Genomic DNA, 16908 nt, shown 5'->3' with positions numbered 1-16908 from the left:
CCCTGGACTGACTTAGCTTTCAGCTGAGAATACTCCATAATATAGCCACCACAGACTCGGTCACAAAAATGCTGAAGATCTTTTTGAATCGCTTCATGCACATTATAAATACTTAAATTAACATCTCAGGATCTGGCACCTCACACTCTAATTAAACTCACTGTTTCAAAGGAAATGCTGTGTCTACAGCAAGTCTCTGGTTTTAGCACTCTGCCCTCCCCAGTGCTCTATGCTCCAATGGCTTTAGCACCAAGGCAGATTTTTAACATCAATGAAAGCGATTTGCCTTTGTAGCTTGAAGCCAGCAATTATTAAGGCCCAGTTATAATCAATACTGGAATTAATGCAGTTACACTCTATACAGACTGAGTTTTCAAACCAGTTGCCCCACAATCCTCAGCAACACCAGAAGACAAGACAGCTGCATCCATGGGAAACAAGACCTCCTGTGGAGTCTTGTGTCCCACCCAGGCAGAGTTAATGTTGCATTTTTTCTAACAGCTTCCAGAGGGTTAAGAATGTCATGGCTCTTTGCTCTTGAAACTACAGACTCATTTCCCCTGTCCCTATATGCTTTCAGAAGGCCAAGGGATGGAAACCATTCTGTCCTGCTCTGGAAAATTGCAGCTTTTAATTCCATGTCTTCATGTTCCAAAGCAGGAAGTATATTTGCTTCCCAGCACTACATTTTCTATTGAAAAAATATTAGAAAACCATGTAGTGAGAGATTTGTCTAAGGACAAAATAGTCTGGAAAAGTCAGATTTGCCTAATTACATTAAACCAGAAGGGCAGAGACAGCTTCACACAAAGGTAATATGCTCAAAGCACGGAACCTATTTTTAGCAAGACAAAATTTGCAACTTGAATGAATAAAACACATTTTTTTAATTTGTTTTAGGATACTCGGCATATAAGCTACATTTTTAAAGTTATAGGGTCCAGTATTGTAAACAAAAATACTACACAGAGTAACAACAAACTCTCACTTACCACAGCTTGAAGCTCTTCCAGGTACCTTAATAAAAGTAGGGGAGGTGCTGACCCAAGCAGGCACAGCTGCTCTGGCCTCAACTCTGCCAGGTGGGGAGAGGGTGGGCATAGGAGCTCCAGGGGAATTATTCTTTCTCAGAGCTGCCCCCTATTTTTTTAGTAATAAGAGTGATAACCCAAGGCACTGGTTATACTGTCTTGCATCAGAACAACAATTAGAAATTGGAGTGAGTGAAGTTTTGCTCTGTCCTATAGGCCTGCAATACACACTCCATGAGAAAATGCCACGAATCACCAAGTAAAACCTGGGGTTTTTTGCATTACCCATCTTTCTCAGCAGTGTATTGCCCACTGTTATTAAATCTGGGACTATGGATTTTCAGTTCAGCACAAGCGAAGGTCTCTGATTGCTGCTCCCTTCCTTCACTATGGGTTCTCTACTCCCCCAGAGAACACTGCAGGGCAGGGCACAGACACCCGCAGCTGGCGCATAAGACCACTAAACAAATTAAAACACCCAGAAGCTTTCCTGAGAACAGCTTTGCTGCCACCCCACAACCTGAGACCAACCCTTCTCTGTGCAGTCTGGCCCCAGAAACATCAGCTCTAAAGTCCTCTGGCTCAACACTTCAAACCAAGGAGCTCAAGTGCCCTTCAAATTCAATGACTGACAACACATGGATTTATTGTTTACCTTTGCTCCTCGTTTTTGTTTTGGCTTTTACTTCATACCAACACTCCTGGTTTTGGCAATTAAGAAGGTCAGGGAGCAGGAGCTGAGGCCTTGGCAATCCCAGCGGCTGATGGGGCTCCAATCACCACAACTGCCTGCACCTGAGGAACTCAGCCTTGTGCCATAGCCTAATTCAACACGGCCAGACAGTCTCCTTAAAACCAAACCATGGTTACTGCAATTTGTTCCAAGTGAAGTCAAAGACCTTCCCTCCCCCAGCATTGCAGTGCATGAGCTTTTTCAGTAACAAAATAGGAATAAACCCAAATTCTGAGTTCTAAGAACCAAGTGTTCTCATCATCATTAATACTAAACATTTGTGAGATGCTTGGATACATTTTTGTGGGCCATATAGAAAAATTAAAACATAAATGAACAGCGATTACCCTTTTTCAGGATTTTTCCCAAGAACTACGTAGTAATTCTTAAATGGAAGATTTTGCTTAGTGTGTGTTTTTTACAGTGCAGTGTCACAATTGGCTGACAGTGCTACTAAGTGCATATTTTATTTTATTTTATTTTACTAAAATAATTCTGCATATCTAACTAAAGTCCATTAAAATAAACTTTAACCCTGTATCTTACCTGACAGAGTAAGATCAGATTGTCTCAAGATCCCCTGAAATAGAGCTGTTATGCTGTACATGCCATGCAGGTACTTTGTGCTGTGAGGCAGAGATTTATTTGGAGTCTCACCACTAACCGGAAGTATTTCAAATGTAAAGTCAAACATGGGGAACAAGAGTGTGCTCACAGTTCTCATCTCTAAAGCATGAGAATGCCCAGGACAGTGAGCTACTACTTTTATTTGAGTGTCCCCAAAACCAGCTCATGGACAGAGCTCCCCTGAGAACTGAAGAAAAGACATTTTCTTCCTTAAAATCATGAAACGATCCTTGAATGCAATAGCTACCAACCTGAATTGGCATTTAATGTTAGCTAAACATTATAATTTTATCAGCTTTTCACAATATCAGGCAATATTTCTTTGAAATTTTACAAAACTACAGGAGTCAACAGTAGCTGTCAAACTTCATGTAAACACTTGAGCTCTTCCCACCACAACATCCATTTTCAGACCAGAATGAAATCAGGTTGCTGAGGACATACAGTGAATATCCCATGGAAACTGCAGGTTAGATTTTCAAATCTCTGTAGTTCTGAGGAGCAAAATCATGCAACAATGCCTGATTAACCAGGAGGTCATCCAAAGGCTGCTCAGACTGCCAGAAAATCACTTGTGTTATTTGTCTTTATTCAAATAGCTTTATAATTTCACCATATTTTTGTAGCAAAGAATGACAAAGAGGGATCTGGGCAGTCCTCAGTGACATCTTCCTTGTTTGCTTTTCATCCATTACTATTACCCAGAGCTGAAACCTAGACACCAAATGAAGTTTCTCTGTCTTCTATCATATTATATAAAAACCCCATCACTTTGTGGATACCAAATACTTCAAAATATACAAATACTTTAATACATAGAAGTCTTCATAGTTCATTAAATACAGTTAATTCCATGGTCTTTAAAATACTCTATCACTGTGTTAAGTGTAAGGAAAACAAGGTTTGCACTGATATTTCTGAGGTATTGATTTGATCTGGTGTATGCAAAGGACCCTGCAGGGATTATGCTGAATAGAAGCAGTTCTACTGAAGAGCAGCAATTCTGCTGGAATCCAGAACATTTGGGGTTAGATCCAAATGAAGCAAAGATCATGCCAGGAGATTATGAAGTGCGAGTGATGAAAGCCCAGGAGCCAGAGCAGTGTGGTGAAAGCCCAGAGCCAGAGCAGTGTGCTGTGGCACATGGAGGGGTTGCACTGCTTTCCCCTTCTGCTGCACTTGCTGCCAGTCCGGAGGATCCTGTGGCAGAACCTCGGGAATGCTTTGGGACAGCACAGTCCCACCAACACGTGCAACAAGGAACAGGGAATTGTGGCGCTGCCTGATTGAGCAACCAGCATCTTCTTTCTACACTTGATTCCCCAGGAAGCTGAATGAAATGAAAAGAAGATCTATTGTTTTTTGCTTTGAAGTGTTAAATCTGTCTTTTCCTGTGTCCCCAGCTGGTACCAAACTTATCAAGTGGAGACAATCAGCCTGGTTTAGCTGATATCCCACAGCTGTGACTATTCTCCTTCCTGAACTGCTAACTCATGCTACCATGCAGCAGGAATCCTATTTCTCAATGAAATCTTTAGAGGAACGATTTATAGCTTTGCAGAAAAGTGGTACAGAGCCCTTCAATGTATTTGCAAAATGCAGCCAGCATTCCAATGCTGTGGATGTTTCACCATGGGCTGGTTTGTAGCATAGTCCATACAGAGAGGCAGTGCATTGACTCTAACCTCACAGTAAAGAGGTCCTTGACACACCAGGGTGGGAACCGATCAGTAAAAAATAAATATATATACACACACACATAAATATATATTTAAAATATATGTAATATATATAGCGCATATATAGAATGTATTGCCTGTGTATATATATGTATTTTGTATAAAAAGCTTCACATTCAAGTATAAGTACATATTAAAATATCAAGAGAGGAGGACGTTTGGGGGTTAACCTTAAACAGACAGTGTAATGTAAGCAAAATTCTTTTTAGGATCATCATGACAGGTGTTCCCCAATTTCAAAATGGGATCAATTCAGAGGTTAGTGTTCCACTGACAGCTGAGAAACACAACCCAAAGGAAAGTGAGAAAAAGGGGGGGAAAGTGATATGGAAAGTTATATATAGGGTCAAATACATTGATATATACATAAATCCTTTACTTAAGATATCCCATGTTTGGAGGGACAAAAACAATGTTTTAATTTGAGTTTGTAATACAGTCCCTCGATGGTTGTTGGTATTTTGCAATCAAATTATCATAGCCAAAGGAAAAGGAAATTGAGTGATCAGAAGATGGGTTGAAAATCAAAATAGTATCGTCAACCCTAAAAGATAGTTCACAAAACCTGATATGAAATATGGCTCACGCAGCCTTATTCTGAACCTAAAATATGAAATGTATCATGAGCAGAGAGAACATTGGATGGAAATTCTGAACCTCAGTTAGCCCTGGATTGGTTCAATGTCTAAATAGAAATTCTCTCTCTTGAAATCCCAGTGGCCTTCATGTTTACATTGTTGAAATTATGATCACAAAATCACTGAGTAAATCACCCTGATGTGTTACAAATGTAGATGATGAAAATACAATGTGTATCTAATTCTGTAAATCTATAAGCCATCATTTTTGCTTGAACAATGCAGTATAATTTCAGGACTGTGATCAGAGTTTTATGCAAAGTAGCCATGGCAAAACACAGCCACAGTCAAGAGGATGATGCCATTGATATTCACAACGTTTCTCCACAGTGGCACTTCACTGGTGTCCGTCAGTTTCTTCTTCAGTGCCTCCTCTTCTTCCTTGCTCAGTTTGGGGCCTTTCTGTTGATCCAAGCCACAGAACCAGTTGTAAGCTTTCCTGCAGCATCCCGGGTCCTCCTGGTTTTCCTCATTAACTGGAAGGAATAACACTGGTCAGGAAAAGTGAGTACAGATCATGGCATGTACTTGATCTCTGGGATTGAGCACATTCCCGTTCCAATTTATGGTCATAATTCAGTGGAAACATTTTAGTACGAAACAGTACAGGAATCAAGTTAATACTGTGTTTTCACAGCTCACCTGGGAGAAGAGGGATTTTCTACATGTTCCAAGAGAGCCTTCTGCAGAAGGAACTTGGGCCTTTTGCAGCCAAGAGACTTGGCCTGGTATTGGAGAAGCAGACTATGCTTCAAAGCTTAAACCCCATTTTTTCAATACTTTCTACACTCTTAATTGAAAGACAACTAAATGAATTTGAGGATACTGATGAACTTGGGAGCAGAACCAGAAACCCAGTAAAGAGAGCAGGTGGGCTTGCAGTCTGCTTTCATGGTGCCTTCAATCCTGACCACAACCCACTATTTCCAGGTGAATTCCCTCCAAGTGCTGGAGTCACACAGTTCTGCCAATGCACAGTGCCTCTGACCCAGAGCACTGCCATTGGTTTAGTCCTAGAGCTGCCACTCAGCTACCACGAGAATAAGATTTTCTCCCTTCAAATCCACTTCACTTCTGATTTACACTGAACTTGACAAAGCTGCCTTGGTAAAGGCAGCTCATGAGCCATTTAAATTTGTGCGGGCTGAGGTTTTGTTGGGGGAAGGGAGGACGTCTTCAACTATCAAACACGTCAATGTTCCTTCAGGAATGAAGTAGGGATACTCACATATATGACAGAATCTCTAGGTATTCAACAGTTACCTGATTCATCATCTTTTTCATCAGCTTTGTCCTGCTCCTCATCTGCATCGAGATCAATCCGTTCTTCTTTGCTGTTCCGCAAGGACCAGCACAAGCGGTAAAGCTGCCACGGAACAAAAGGAGTTTAATTGATCCATGGTCTGACTACAGAGAGACCAACCAACCTGGCCAGCACCTGAGCCAGCTGTAAGACCACAGCATCCCAAATGTCTGGTATGTCTAAGGCTGTTAGGAGTCACTGAAGATCTGTGACAGGTAAATGAAGACTATTTCCTTTGCTTTTGTACAAGAGCTGTATGCTGGGGGTAGCTGAAATGTCAAGAGGTAATACACCAAGTACCAGGCTTTAAAACTGATGGTTTCATTGTGTTCCATTTCTGGGGGAGCAGGACTGCAGTAATACTCACGTGTACATCAGGAATGGGCTTGGTCATGAAGGAGACTGACAGGATGACGATGGCGGAAACCCCAAAGAGGATAATTGCAAAGTAAAGGTAGTGAATGCCACAGATGATGAAGGGGCAGTTGGAAGGGGCCACACAGCTGCCAGTTCCGTAGGCAAACTCTGCAATCATCCTGCTGAGTCCAGCCAGCAGCCCAACAATTAGGCCCCAGAAGGCACCCTGCGGACAAGAAGGGATCAAAATGAGTAATTTCAGGATGGAAATAAACTCTGAGCTCTCAAACAGTTGCTGGAGAAAACACAGTTGTAGTTATGTGTTACAATGGCTTTGGCATGTGGGTTTTAACCCAGATACTTCAGTGACCTTATTTACAGCTCAGTGTATGAGTACAGATGAAAGGGGCAATGACCAGCTCTGAGATGTCAGGCACACCTCAGGACACCTCGTCCATTTCTCACAGTCCATCTGGCTCTCCACACAACTCTCTCCTACAGGACAGGCTTCAGCCATGGATTGCACACCCCAGGGCCTGTTCTCATACCTTTTTACCTTTGAAGGCCTAATCTGTGACAGCTCTGGCACAATGGAACCAGCCAGAATGTTGTGTCATCCTTTCTGAAATATGTGTCTGGTTTACCTGCCAATGGTCCTGAGAGTAATGAGTTAATTCTCAGTAGTGTTGGTGGGTGCCTGGTGTACAGTACTCCAGCCCAAAGTATAATAGACACATGTGTGGGCACAAATTGAAATATGGGAAATTCTGTTTAAACGTAATTTTTTTTTGTTTTACTGTAAAGATGCTTGACCATTGGAACAGGTTGCCTAGAGACACTGTGGAGTCTCCATTCCTGGGGATATTCAAAACCGAACTGGACAGGACAGGTAAGAGGTGATATGTTTGGTAAAGCAGCTTGGTGACCAATATCCTAAATGATAACTTTCAAATATGAGTCCAAAGATTATCCATTTAACACACTTCTTGGCAAAGTGATAGATAACCTAAGCTTCAGAGCTATCTATGAATTCCTAGGTGACTGTTTATCTATCAGACTATGAAAGAACTTTTTCAAACTGATGTCTGAAATCTTGGGCCTTGGGGTATGGCGACACAGAATCCCTGGGCTATACTGGGATTAAAATAAACAAGAAGCAGTTGCTCATAAACAAAAAACAAAACAGTTCTCCCAATTCCTAAAGGAACATGCAGCATACCTGTTTCCTAATTTGCACTTACCTGCTCATTGACACGCTTGCAGAAGACAGCAAGCAGGAAAACAGCAGCAATGGGAGGTCCCAGGTAGCTGGTAACTGACTGAATATAATCAAAGAGCTGCCCACTCTGAGCTGACTGCACCACAGGAACCCAGGCAATGCTGATGCCAATTAAAAGTAACATAAAAGCCCTGTGAACATAGCCAGATATTCAATTAGCCATCTGCTTAGAAGTATCTATGATCTATCAGAAAGAAAAAACCCCAGCAATTAATCAATAATTTACATGTTCATTTTGTATTTCAACTAGTGAAATCAATTATAATGGCCAATTAGCACTGAACAAACAAAAGAAATCCAAGTTAGGTATTGTATTTGTCAACTATCCATCAGCACACGGTTAAATGTGCAATCAAAACATAGAAAATAACTTTTTTCCTATGGTTGTTATGTCCAGAGACAAATCAATAGCAGATCAACTAGAACTAGTTCATTGATGCTGCAGTCTGGTGCAGCACGGAGCCCAGGAAAATAATTGACAATATTTCCCTTCGAATAGCAGTGGGAAGCAGTGGGAATTAGCTTGGCTGCTTCCTGCACACCGTCTATTCCTTCGGGAGCACGGTGCGTTTTCCCAGGAGCGCGTGGGGCGGGACAGCCGCTCCGGCCACAGGAGGTCACTGCAGCTCTGCCAGGCAGGCTCCAGCCGGCGCTGGGATTTTGGGAGGAGGCAGCCTGCGCCCATGGAATGCTCGGGATCTGTGCAGAGGGGAGGCTCGGCTGCGCTCACCTGCCAGCCAGCATCAGCTCCTTCTCGGATGGCCGGCTCCGAAATTTGGTGTAAATGTCCATCGTGAACAAAGTACTGGCACTGTTAAAAATGGAAGTCAGGGAGCTCATAAGGGAGGCCAGCATGACTGACAGCATCAGACCGCGCAGACCTGAAACAAGAAGATGGGAATGAGGGTGAGCATTCCGTGGAGAGCCTCAGTACCTGGCACCAGGTGCTTCTCCGACCCTTTCCATCGGCCAGCTCTGAGCGTATCTGGCACATTTATGTGCCTGACGTAAAATCCTGCCTGACGTTCCCTTGCCAGGCAAGCAGGGCTTGGAAAAAGCTATTTAGAGCAGTGCCAGGGAAACTCTTGAGCTTTTAGCACATAGCTACTTCTTTAGTGAATGCTGCCTGATTAAATGCTGGAATAAAAAGAAAATAGTATGAAGCAGACTTTTCCCAACAGTTATAAAAATAATTCCTCTTGTTTGTGCTCACTTGCTTGTAGTATATTTGTAAACCAGGTATTTGCCAAAAACCCCAAGTTTTTTTACTGTCTAAAAACCAGAGTAAGACACTTTTCCAGGTGGTGTGGTCTGGTCACAGAGCATGGGGAAGTACTGCAGGATTTTAACAATCCTATGAACAACAGTTATCATATGATGGGGCAGTACCAAAGCTATCAGGGAAGTGCCATGGTCTCTATAATAATAACCTGGCTTTTTTGCCTTATGAGCCAGCACCCACCTTCATGGGGTTGGCAGGAGGACCACAGGAATAGGCCTCCAGCTCAGACATCTGGCAAGGAGTCTTTTATAAATCATTGGCCAAGCAAGTTATTTTTTACCTTCACAAAAAGGGAGTTCATTTACCATTTCAACACTGAGTATTTGCCAGCTGAGAGCTGACACTGTCAGTGTGGAGCTATTCTGCACCCACAGCTAATACAGACAACCACTTTGGTTAATAGTACTTAATTCTAGCAAGAATTTTGGAACTAAAGATGGGTCTTGGACTCCCTCTATCACTTGTTTTTACAGTCTGGCAGCTCCAGCTTTCCTAAAACAAAGAAACAACAAATACAGACAGTGTCTTACCCTTTGGCATGAGCTCCACTACCATTTTTGGATAAGCAATATTTGTACAGCCCACTGAGGTGCCACAGTAGTGCTGACAGACTTCAGGCACAACACAAGCCACCACATCTGAGGAGAGGATAATGAGACACTGAGACAAGGTCCTATAAACAACAGATTGCTCCCAAATTAATACAGCTTCTAGAATGTATCTCTGTGTTGAGCCACCGGATTGTTATGTTTGATTTCATCCTTGGTTTGCTGGAAGGGAGGAAGGTGATTCTAAGCCTTTTTCCCTCCTTTCCTCTCTAAAAGAATACTGACAGGTGCTGCAGGTCAAAAGAAAATCAGCAGTCATTTGTCAGACCAGGGCTGAACACAAGGAGAGCAAGTAGAAAAACAAGCAGAGGAACACAAAGCCCACTCGCTGCAGCCTGAACCTCTCTCCTCTGCCTGCTGCCAAACAGCCAAACTCTTGGCTGGTCAGGGAGATTGGGAGGGTGGCATTTCCCCAGTCTGCCCTCAGGACTGCCCATGGCCCAAACCCTGCAGTCTGTGACTAATGGCCCTGTCCCTCCAATTGCCAGCAGAGTATCCATCCTGGACAGCATTTTCCACTCATTCAGTCAGAGTGGGGCTGTAACAAACAGACAGCTGGGGAGGGACACTGTGGCATTTCTTTCCCCGAAAACAGACAGCAATAGCATCAGCAGAAATCTGGGAACAGGGAAAACAGGAAGACCTGTGGCTTCTTACAGTGTAGTTAGCTGTAGGTGCCTGGACTATTTGGATGAGAAGATGACAGTCTAACAGATATTTTGGAAGGGACAGAAAGATTGGCAATGAAAGGCAGGCAGCAAGAACTTTGCATTTCTGTATCCATATCATACCTGTGTACAAAATACGGCTGATCATTCCAGGCATCACTATGATAAACATAGGCAAGAGTTTGAGGTACCCACACATGATACAGCCAGCCTTCACATGGGACATGTTCTTGCCAGAGAGACATCTTTGGACAATAACCTGTCAATGAGACATGGCAGGTATAACATTTCCATGATCACATCATGCCGTGTTCCAGATGCAAGGTGCTTCTTAAGTTCTATGATAGCAAAAGAGCCTATTTAGCATTTCTGCCCCTAGGAAAAATGAAAACTACATGAAAATCAAAGGATATGAATGAAATAAGTAAAGGAAAATATCACTTATCTGGTGTATATTTGAGAGGTAAGACTTCTCTCACAAGCAGTTTTTTAAGCAGACAGACTAAAAAGCTAAAAAGGAATAGAATATTTAACTGAGCAGTAAATACAGTTACATTGGGGGTTTTGTTAATTTGTTTAGAAATTGTGAGGATGATCTTTCTCACAATTCAGGATGCAGATGAATCACTTGTTAGAGACACATTCACATGTTGCAGGTGCAGAGGCACACTTTCCTTTTCTCATGTCAGTGTGATCTCTTGGGCAAACTGTACAGTAGGTTTTAGACAGAAGGATGATTGGGGAAGAGTCTCCAGGCTGAAAGACCAGACATATAAAGAACATCCCCCCAAGACTATGCAGACAAAGAGGAAAGCTGCATATATAGGAAACAAACTTGTCTTACTGAAAAGGGAATGGTACCTAGACCCAGTCTAACAAGAGTCATTTGTTGCATGGTTTCCTAAGTAAGTGTTCACAGCATGACCTCTCTGTGTTTTCACACATGGTCACACACAAAAAATGATAAAGGAGGCAGACACAGAATCTGCTGGGCACAGTTATGCAGGAAGATTTGAAAGAACACCCATTCCGTTTTCTTTCATGTGAGAGGTATCTAGAAACCAGGAACTGAAAAGTCACTGACCAGTCTTGAAATAACAGCCAGTTCTGTGGCCCAGCTTTGCATTACAGGGGAAGATCACACTGGACCCCAGAGTTCTGTGTTTGGCCTTTCCAAGGCATTTGGCTCCCACAGTACCTGATCCGTGCACCAGTACCACATGGCAAGGATGCTCATGCCAAAGATGAGCCCTGGCCATGGCAGATCCCCGGTGACAGCGTCTCGGAAGATGTGAAAGGCATCCTTACGAGGAGCGTAGCACTCCGGATCCACCACGATATTTCCATAGGATATGTTGGATGGAATCGCTTCCATGTACTTCTGCATGAAAGCCTCGTACCCTCCTACTTCAGCAAATGCTGAAAAATACAAAATAAAAGTAGTGATAAAGGATTTATTACTGAAATCTCAAATAGAGCTTGAGAGAATGAGAAGGGAAACCTCCTTAATGTGGACATAAAAATACTGTCATGGGATGCTGTTTATTACCTTACACATTCACTTGTGCTTAGGAGACAGAGTGACTCAGTGACTAAAGGGCTTTGGCAATATGCCTGACTTTTGGCAACATGCCTATTTTCTTCCTTGATTAAATAGATATATGAGCTGAAACCTGCTGGTTAAGGTAACAGTTTCACTCTGCAGGATTCATTCCCATATCCACTCCAGGATTTGTGGCTGAACATTCCAGTTTAAGTCATCTGATTTACTTACCATATCCCATGAGAATAAAGGATCCCACTACCATGATGAATGTTTGTAAGGTGTCTGTGTAAATCACAGCTGCAAGGCCACCTGATGGCAGAGAAAAGTCAGGACAAATAAGTCAGCTCTGGGCAAATGTCTCTGTGGATATGCGCTGCTTTTTTTTTTTTTTCCCTTTTCTCACCATCTCTGTTTTTCAAAGACCACTGTAAATAACCTCCCTTTCAAGTTTTCATTTCTCTCTTTTTCTGCACCTTCCGTCTTCTCTTTCTTCTGGTTCCCCCAGCTTCTTTGATTTATCAGACTGCTCTGCAAACTCACCTGTGATGGTGTAAAGAGCAGTAATAAAAAGCAGGATAATTATGGCCACATAAAGATTCAGCCCAATGGCCAGCTGGATAAATACAGCTCCAGAGAATATGTCGGCCTAGAAAAGAAAAAATGATAGGTTCAGCAATGTTTAGGTTCATGATGACATGTTACACTTCCATGATGAGGGCACTGAAATACACAACTCTGCCCCTTGTAGTACTACCCACACAAACCAAAAAGAAAAGAGAAGCCATTTTTGTGCCCTTGCCAATGTCCCCTCAGAGCTGTGGAGTTCTTAGTACCAGAGGTGTAACATTTCTCAGAGAATTTCCAGGCCTTTTTCAACAGGAGTGTTTTCTCTAGACAGTCACCTCACTGATCAGTGCTTAGGCACTGAGAGACAGATTCAAAACAAACTGCTTAAAACCGAGTGTGAGTTCCATTTGTGCAGGGCTGGACTGTGTGACACCTCTAAGACACAGCACAGTTCTCTTCCTTCAGTGCCACTCCACAAGCCTCTGTCCCTTTACTGCTCACATGTGGTGTAGCTCATCTTGCTGGTTCGGGACAAACAGTGTATTTGCATTAAAGGCAAACATCTTACATTGTTTCTACCTTTAAGTTCCTGTTACAAGAATTGACAGCAGCTGGCTAACAGAGGAGACCTTTATTTAGCTCTTGCATAAGAAAGGAATTGTTCATGTTTCAGAGTAACACTGGGATATTAATCACATTAAACCAGTTCCTGATTTAGAGATAATTTGCATCAATGTCATTTATACAAGTTTGCAATCAGAATCATCTGCCCCAGTGCACTTGTGATGCAGTACTATAAATTATGCTTTCATCCAGCTCGTGGGGTCCTGTGCAGCCCACCCACCCTCCTCCCTTTATATCCACACCACCGGTCTGAGGGCTCTGCACAGGGGCTCCTATCCCCAGGTAACAGCAAGTCTCCGTGGGATCACAAGCTGAAGCAAAGACACACAGCTCTGCCCGAGCCCTGGGCTAAAGCCATCCCTGCGGGGGCTCCAGGGGCCAGCCAGAGCCGGGGATCACAGCCCTGGCCCTGCTGCTGCCCTGGGGAGAGCAGGGCACACATCCCCACAGGGAGTGATGCAGCCTGGGAGCTGTGAGATTCCAGAGAGAAAAACCATCTTCATTCCAAACACTGAAACTAAGACTGTAGGGGCAGGACCTCACCCTGCTTCATGCTGAAGAACGAGGAAGAGGCCGGACTTCTGTGGCCCCAACTGCCCTGGCACGATACAGCAACTTCTGTGGATCAGAGTGTGAGTCACAACAGAGTATCCCACTCCCAAAACTCTGACTCTGGAGCAGATTTCTTACAGGCTTTAGTTTGGAACTGGGCACCAGGACCTTTAGCTCTTACCCCGGTGGCTGTCAGACCATATCCTTTGCCCCATCTCTCTATGGTAATTTCTTTCCTATCTTTTCACACCACTAGTCAGTCTATGTCCCAGAGCTTTCTTTTAATGTTCTTGGCTTTAGCTTAGCCTACCTTTCATTACATATTAATGGTCCTAAAATGATTCCCAGAAAGAAATGTAGTTAATTATTGAGCATTCTGAGCAATGTATTGGTTTCTTCAAATTGCTGAGTTACCTTCCAACTTCACTGCTCCTCCTTCCCAGTTAGATTATTGCCTTCCAATATTTCCTTGTTTCTCCATTTATACTGTTTTATGGACACTATTTAATCTTTATCACTCTTATTAGAGTGACTCATTCCTTTATGTTACAAGCTATCTCTACAAGGCATGGATCACAAAGGAGCAACTGGCCAGACCCATGACAGCTGTGGGCATCAGGGAAGGGGCACCTACTCTTTAACGTCTGCACTGTGCACTCCTAGGAGGAGGTTATCCTTCTCTTCCTCTTCCCCCTGGCAAGTCTATGCCCATAGATTTCCTATTGAAATTATGCACAATGAACAGAAAGGAAATGCTGTAACAGATTTAGAAGCTCCAGTTTACTATTTCTGATTTCTTCAAAACACAAGGTCTGATTTCAGACCTTAATTGCCTTTTGTCTTGTCATAACTTAGTCTATTGCTATCCATCAAGACTTTATTTTTACCAGACCATTTCCTTTGGCATAATGACCAATATCATCAACACTGTGGCTAAAAAGCCTCTGCAAGCTGCTGTGGGCACTACTCACAGTGTGCTGCACACTTAGGGAGCAGGTACAGGTGAGGCCCCTGTATGACAGAAATCCTTTGGGCTCAAAGATCACGTGTCCTGATCCCAAGGATGAACTCCTTGCAGCATGTCCTTGTCTGTCAAGTGGCTGATTAGCCACAAAGCGAGGTAAGAAATCAACAAAACCCACAGAAAATGGGTTTCTGCAGGGAAAGAGAAATGGTGAGGACCTTGTAGAGGTGTGCACAGGGAATCTGATCCTCACATGGTGGTGGCACTGTGCCAGAAAGAGCACAGCAAGAGTCACACAACCTGATGTGTGATACTGCTCACTAGAATGCATTGTTATAACTATATTAAGTACACTACGTAGTATTTCAACACATCAAGGAAGAAGCACATGAAATAACTACCCCAGAAGCAAGAGATGCCACTCTTCTGCAAGAATAAAGGGCAGTGAGAATCACTGCCAGTCACACTGGTAGGTGTGACCTCCCTCAGGGCAGGGCAGAAGCCCATCCTTCTCTATCAAATCTCAAAGAGCCCCAGAGATCACAAGGGACTGTTTGCCAAGGCCAGCACTCAGGGAAGTAAAGTACAATGGCTTGTCAACACGTGCATGTGTTTGGATATCCAACGTGTCTGTGGGAAGGGAGGCCTGTGCTCTCTCCCTGTGTTTGCGCCTCTTCCCACAGCACAGTTCCCTACAGCCCAGCAGGGAACAGCCCTTCCCTCCCTGTTCCAGGGCTGCTTTCTCTGGGTACCACGTGGACATGGTGTTGCACAGCATGGCATACAAAAACCTACTCTGAGATCCTCTGACAGCACCTGAAACCTCCAAGGACTGGCTGCTCTGCCTAATCTGAATCAGATATAGCAAGTAAATCAGTCCTGGGCAGATCCTGCCCATCCAAATGCAGTGACATGAGGCAGCAATGCAGAGACCTGTTTGTACACTACAGGAATCTCACTTGTACAGGCATAGACACTGCCAGAGCTGCTTGGGGCAGGTGGGGAAAACAGAAGAAATCCTTAGAGGAAATTGTACACACTTATTTTTCCTCTGCATAGCACAAAGACCCAGCTCCATGGCACTTCCCCACAAACACCTAGAATAAATGGGTTGATGGGGAGCTGGGATGGGCCAATGGTAGAGTGGGGCTCAGGTAACCTGCTGCTGTATGGATCCCTCGACTATGGAAAGGGTGTTTCATCCTCATGACCACACTGGAAGCTTAAATTCAGAACCTGTCTTTCCTGGAAATAGGACACTCCAACTGAAAGTGTAAAATCCCATAATCAGATCCTTAGGCATGACACAGGCTGGAAATCAAAGCTAGACAGTAAATTCAGAACCTACATAGTACCTTAATAGGCTCACTACAAACACATGTTGCTGAAAAGGACTGAGTCACCCCACTAGAAGAGTTTCTCTGCTGTTGGAACTTCCAGAACTCTGTGTTGTACCTGGGAGTTCTGATTATGATAGTTGAGCACAACTACAGCAAACTGTCTAATCCTTTTGAAATACACAGAAATCCAGCTCTGAGGCCAGCTCACGCTACCAGCCTGTTTAATTTATAACCTTTCTAATGATCAGTTATCATGATGTGAGAATGAGAGCAAAAGGCCAGTCTTTTAGCTTAAATTGCACTATTATCACTCAGCTCCCATTCAGAGGGCAAAGAGTAATCTGCTATGACAATTTCTGCAAAACAACAGACTGAGGTATGCCTGAACTGTGGACTTCTTTAGAAGCTTGGTAGTTTCAAGATATATGGAAAATACCAGCTCCCTTTACTACTTCACAGAAACACATCCATTTACTTAATAAACATTAATTTCATAGCACCTTAAAGTTTACACCAACCACTTGCCCATTAAAAGAATCTGTCCTCTTCCCTCCTTTCACCTCAGCTGTTACAATTTCCCTCATTTCCATTTCCCCACTCTTCCATTTCCTAATTCCTGCTGTTCTTTTTTTATCCATAGCCCACTTGCTCTTTTCCCTTATTTGTATTACTGATGGCATGTTCACCAGAGGATACTAAAACAGATAAATACAAAATCGAGGGACAAAAATTCCTGCCCCAGGTTTCACAGATCCATGAGAAACAGGCCATAATACAATACAAGTTTCCCTCCACTTTGATGTTTTCTAGAAGAGAGCAAATGTAAAAGTAAACCCTAAAACTTTAAAAAGAAAGACAAAGTACAAAAAGCATCAAGAGACACTGCCAGGAAGAAAAAACCTTGAATTGCAGCACAGATCTGGATACAGAGTCTCACTGGACAGAATAAAGAAAACACAAAATCATACTTTTACAGTTGTTAATTCAACCAAGGGTCCCAAACCTGAAACTGTTGACCAGTTGTGAGAGCAATATTGTAAAAGGGAGTTT

The 16908-nt window shown here is 43.2% G+C and overlaps 1 protein-coding gene across 4 annotated transcripts in view; it reads right to left on the bottom strand.

The window, feature by feature from the left end:
• Positions 1-2621: 2621 nt before the first annotated feature.
• The window catches only part of SLC5A1 (solute carrier family 5 member 1), a 38758-nt gene continuing 24471 nt past the window's right edge, over positions 2622-16908 (bottom strand). For all 4 annotated transcript variants that reach the window (XM_048322404.1, XM_048322406.1, XM_048322405.1 and 1 more), the window contains 10 exons: positions 12352-12457; positions 12040-12120; positions 11464-11684; positions 10389-10524; positions 9520-9627; positions 8438-8588; positions 7670-7838; positions 6439-6654; positions 6032-6134; positions 2622-5244 (listed from right to left, as the gene is read on the bottom strand). In XM_048322404.1, coding sequence (XP_048178361.1) covers positions 5021-5244; positions 6032-6134; positions 6439-6654; positions 7670-7838; positions 8438-8588; positions 9520-9627; positions 10389-10524; positions 11464-11684; positions 12040-12120; positions 12352-12457 — 1515 coding nt within the window. In that variant the 3' untranslated portion in view covers positions 2622-5020. The remainder of the gene's footprint in view (positions 5245-6031; positions 6135-6438; positions 6655-7669; positions 7839-8437; positions 8589-9519; positions 9628-10388; positions 10525-11463; positions 11685-12039; positions 12121-12351; positions 12458-16908) is intronic.

This window comes from Corvus hawaiiensis, chromosome 18 (genome assembly GCF_020740725.1).
Source record: "Corvus hawaiiensis isolate bCorHaw1 chromosome 18, bCorHaw1.pri.cur, whole genome shotgun sequence".
NCBI lineage: Eukaryota > Metazoa > Chordata > Aves > Passeriformes > Corvidae > Corvus > Corvus hawaiiensis.
Note: the sequence above shows the minus strand (reverse complement) of the source record. Positions and strands in the feature narration are given on the sequence as shown.